This window comes from Carlito syrichta, unplaced genomic scaffold (genome assembly GCF_000164805.1).
Source record: "Carlito syrichta isolate Samal-C Ts95f unplaced genomic scaffold, Tarsius_syrichta-2.0.1 Scaffold316424, whole genome shotgun sequence".
NCBI lineage: Eukaryota > Metazoa > Chordata > Mammalia > Primates > Tarsiidae > Carlito > Carlito syrichta.
Genome location: NW_007260520.1, coordinates 396,814 through 401,306, shown reverse-complemented (window position 1 = coordinate 401,306; position 4,493 = coordinate 396,814). Strand labels below are relative to the sequence as shown.

Here is a 4,493-nt window from a genome sequence, read left to right as displayed (position 1 = left end):
GCCCACCCACCCACAGCTGCACTTCCCAGGGAGGCTGGCTCGGCGGACGGGGGGGCTCAGCCTGAAGCCCCCGGTTCATCAGCTCTGAGAGCGCCAGGACCCAACTCTGGGACTCGCGAGCGTTCTAACCCAGACCTCAGACCCCAGACCCAATTGTGGAAACGCTCAGTCTAACCCAGACCTCAAACCCCAGACCCAGTTGTGGAAACGCTCAGTCTAATATTAGTGCTCCCCACTCACCTGGGCCCACCGGATCAGCCTCAGCCCCTCAGCCAGTCCCATAGCCCCTGGGCCCGGGCCTGGAGACCCCTGAACACAACCTGCATTCACATGGGCAAGCTCACAGACCCTGGGATCCTCAGTCCGGCTGTGGCACCCTCCCAAACCTGCCCCGGGTGTCCCCAACATTCCTAGCGCCCCCAGTCCCAACCTCTAACAGGTAAGGACGCCTAGTTCTTGAACCTGGAGCCTCAGACCCACATTCCACATCCCCCACCGGCCTCAGACTTCCAGAAGCTGCCACACACACCCTGGGTCTCCAAACCCTTGGCATCCCCTGGTGGGAATTTTTTATTTTGTTGCAGGTGCTACTGATTCTCGGAGGTCCCTCACCTGCAGCCTCCACACGGCGCTGAGCCTTCACCTGGCCTGTCCCTGGGGTCTGCTGTAGGCCCCAGACCCAGGGGGAGGAGCTTCTCGGTGCCCCTGCCTCCCCTGCAATACAGCCCTTGTGAAGTTGTCCCTGTCTGCCATCTGCTTGTGCCTGGGACCCAAGCCCACAAGGACTGGGTGGGACAGGGGAGAGAGAGAACGGTCAGCCCACACTTGGATGGGAACACATTCTAGATTCTGACACAGTTTTAGGCCACCCACATGGCACACATGGGACCGCTGGCTGATTGCTGAGTATCGAAATGCTTCCAACACTGGTAAACACCCTCCCCTCTCCTGAGCTGTTCTGGCCTCCCAGGACCTCCAGACCCCCTCCAGATTCCTGCAGGGGACAGCGGGGAGCCTTTTTTAGGACCCGGCCCCAGGCTAGGCCCAGGGTCTTACCCACACATGGAGGACACTTCAGTTCAAACTTGCATACTTTTGATCAGGTTGCCATCTGTGTCCCTGCCACCCCCACGGATGAGGGGCCCTGATGGAAACCTGAGTCTAGGGGTTCTGGGAGAGCTGAAGAAGATACACAACGGGTCCTCAGAGGAGAGACTTGGGGCCAGCTCTGGACAACTGGGAACAGCCGGCAGAAGGAGAGATTCTGAGGGTTGAGAAATGTGGAGGAAGTGGAGATGCCAGGAGGCCACGTAGGAGAACACGAAGGTCAAGGTCGAGCAAAAGGCCCAGGGGCTGTAGAGGCAACGGGGCTCAGGGGGCTCAGGAGGCCACACGCTGGAAAGTGTGAAGAGGTCAAGGTCAAGGTTAAGGCAAAAGGCCCAGGGGTTGTAGAGGCAATGGAAGATGGGGTCAGAGAGGTGCAAATGGGCTGGAACTGCGTGATGTTCTGAGGAGCAGAGACCAAGAAGGCGCTCAGCATCCGCGGGCACGGGCGTTTATTCATCCATTCAACGGAGATACTGAGCACCTACTATCTGCCAGGCGCTGAACTTGGAAGGAGTCCCTCCGGCCTTCTTGGGGCTCGGAGAGTGGGGGTGGGGAAGCAGAGAGCAGGGCAGGAGGACGTGTGAGGACGGCAGATGAGAAGCCCCGGGCTGGGCAGGACTAAGGGGCCCGGGAGGGGCTCAGCGATCAGGGGAGCCGAGAGAGGTCCTGCGGGGAGCAGGTGGCTGAGGGCCAGGGAGGCGTTGAGAGTGAGGCCCCTTAGGGGTCGAGAGGTGTCAAGGCCTCAGGACAGGCGCAGGCCGGCAGTCACTCCCTGAGCTGCACGGACACGGAGGAGTCCGTCACACGTGTCCGCCGCTGCCCCCCAGGCTCCATGCGGTTCTTGGTCTTGTGCAGGAAGTGGATGAAGCGCACACCGGAGCCATAATGGCGGAAGACGTGGGACACCTGTGGTGGCATCGGGGTTGGGAAGGCATCTTTATCAGGAACCATGGAGCTGCTCTCCTCCCTCCTCCCTCTGTGGGGGCCGGGCAGGGAGTCTCACCTGGACCCAGCGGCTAGGAGGGCCTCTCCCCGAGGTCCGGGGGGCCGCGTGGTGCTGCGCGATGACTGTGCGGCGGTCGGCGGCCAACAGCCAGACGTGCAGCTCGTAAACACACACGTCTAGCCGGCTGTCCTCAAACCTGGAGACAAAGGCAGGCCTCAACTCCCAGCCCGGCCTCTGCCCCCTTCCCCGTTCAACACACACTCACTGCCACCCGCTCTGCACAGCCCTGGGCCGGACAGGGCTGAGGACACCGCAGTGTCCAAGATAGTCCCACGCCCTGTCCTCATGGGACTCAGAGTCCAGACATGGCACCCAACCTTGACAGCCAGGAACGGCCAGAACTGGGGTAGGGAGGCCCGGGTGAGGGGTTAGGGTCAGAATCAGGAGACAAGGGCACTGAAGCCATGCCCCTGACCCAGCTGGGGGTGGTCAGGGAAGGTTTCCTGGTGGAGCCATGTATCACTGACTCCTAAAGAATAAGGAGGAATTTGTTGAGAACAGAGCGGGACAGGCCTCCAAGGAGGAGACACCAGCCTCAGTGAACCCCAAAGACGCAAGAGGCTGGCCGCTTCCCAAACTGGAAGACTCAGAGAGAGGGGCCTGGGAGTGGGCAGAGCTGGCCCCTGCAGCACCAGGAGGGTCAAGGTGAGGAGCTCCACGCAAGGGGAGCCCCCGCTCTATTGGGAGTCAGGGCAGGGGCAGGGGCGCGTACCAGTCCATGACCGTGATGTCCGGCTGCTCGTCATCCAGCAGCTCCTCCCACAGACCCTCAGCCAGCAGGTCCACACACTGTTGCTTCACCGTCCAGCTGTGGGAAGGGGGCAGGAGAGGTGGGGATCCTGAGGGTCTCCCAGGCTGGCCTGGCTCCGGGGCACAGGAAGCCCTGGTCTAAGCGCTGTCTTGGGGACACCTCACAGGGGGTGCTCCCTCAGCGCCTCGCCGTCTCGGTTCCCACGAGCCCCTCTGAGGGCGACACATTCCGAACCCCGTGCTGCAGATAAGGAAACTGAGGCTGGAGCTGGAGACTTGCCCAAGGACAAGCAGCAAAGAAGTGGCAGAGCCAGGATCCAACCGTGGGCATGTGTGACTCTCAGCCACCGAGTGGCACCGTGCCAGCCACTGGGCAGAAGCAGGGCTTGGTGTCATAGAGGACAGATGGTGGCCTGGGGTGACCCTTCCCCTCCCAGGGAGAGGCTCAGAATAACCACAGCGGTAACAATAATTGCTGCTGTTTATCGAGCACCTGCTACGTGCCGGCCAGGCTACCTTGCCCGATGCTGTGTGCCTTACAAGCGGTCGCTCTTATGACGAGCTCTGTTCACGGAGCAGGAAATGGAAGCCCAGAGAGGCCAGGCCAGTTTCTCCAGGGCTCACAGTGAGGAGGGCCATGCTGGCCCTATGACTCACCTCAGGTTCTGCGGAAGCTTTTCAGTCCTAATGTACCAACCGCGGAAATTGCCTGGCAGGTGGAGGGGCAGAGGTTAGAACACCCCCCACCACCGCCATCCTGAGGCCTCCTCCCCTCCACAGCCCAGCCCACAAGCACTTACCCAGGGTCTCAAGGGGCTGCTGGGTCGGACCAGTAGGGGGTGCTGGCTGGTAAATGTTGATCCCTGAAATGCAGGTGAGCGCAGGTGAGTGCAGCCTTGGGCCAGCAGAGGACCCCCCCTCGTTCATTCCACCTCCTCACCGCTCCCCACCCGCAGGGCTACCAGGGAAGGAATCAGCGCCAGACCAGGGCAGCCTGCAGGGTTTGTGAGTCAGGGCCTGGGAGGGAGCCATGAGAAGGTCCTGGGGACAGAGGGATGGTGCCTGGAGGGGGCGAGTGGGGGTGTTGTGGGGAGACAGAGGCACAAAGACCGAGGAACCCAGGTGAAATAGGAAAAAAGATAAATCCAGAGAAGAGACAGAACGTAAGCAGAGGGGGCAGAGACAGAGAGGCAGGCATATGACACAGAAGGAGACAGGTAAGACAGAAACGTAAGCGGGAGACACAGGGGCAGGGAGACAGAAAAGGAGACAGCGCGAAATGCAGAGAGACGAAGAGACAGAGACAGAGAGACAAGGAAACAGAGGCAGCAAGAGGAAGAGGCAGAGACAGAGAGACAAGGAAACAGAGGCAGCCAGAGGAAGAGACAGAGACAGAGAGACAAGGAAGCAGAGGCAGCCAGAGGAAGAGGCAGAGACGGAGAGACAAGGAAGCAGAGGCAGCCAGAGGAAGAGGCAGAGACAGAGAGACAAGGAAGCAGAGGCAGCCAGAGGAAGAGGCAGAGACGGAGAGACAAGGAAACAGAGGCAGCCAGAGGAAGAGGCAGAGACGGAGAGACAAGGAAGCAGAGGCAGCCAGAGGAAGAGGCAGAGACAGAGAGACAAGGAAACA

At 60.7% G+C, this 4,493-nt stretch overlaps 1 protein-coding gene across 1 annotated transcript in view; it reads right to left on the bottom strand.

Moving 5' to 3' along the window:
- Positions 1-1,809: 1,809 nt before the first annotated feature.
- The window catches only part of NCCRP1 (non-specific cytotoxic cell receptor protein 1 homolog (zebrafish)), a 4,772-nt gene continuing 2,088 nt past the window's right edge, over positions 1,810-4,493 (bottom strand). Inside the window, exons 2-7 of the mRNA XM_021707185.1 lie at positions 3,804-3,857; positions 3,664-3,726; positions 3,521-3,572; positions 2,826-2,921; positions 2,111-2,249; positions 1,810-2,013 (exon numbers count right to left, since the gene is read on the bottom strand). Of these exons, the coding sequence (XP_021562860.1) occupies positions 1,873-2,013; positions 2,111-2,249; positions 2,826-2,921; positions 3,521-3,572; positions 3,664-3,726; positions 3,804-3,857 (545 nt within the window). The 3' untranslated portion in view covers positions 1,810-1,872. The remainder of the gene's footprint in view (positions 2,014-2,110; positions 2,250-2,825; positions 2,922-3,520; positions 3,573-3,663; positions 3,727-3,803; positions 3,858-4,493) is intronic.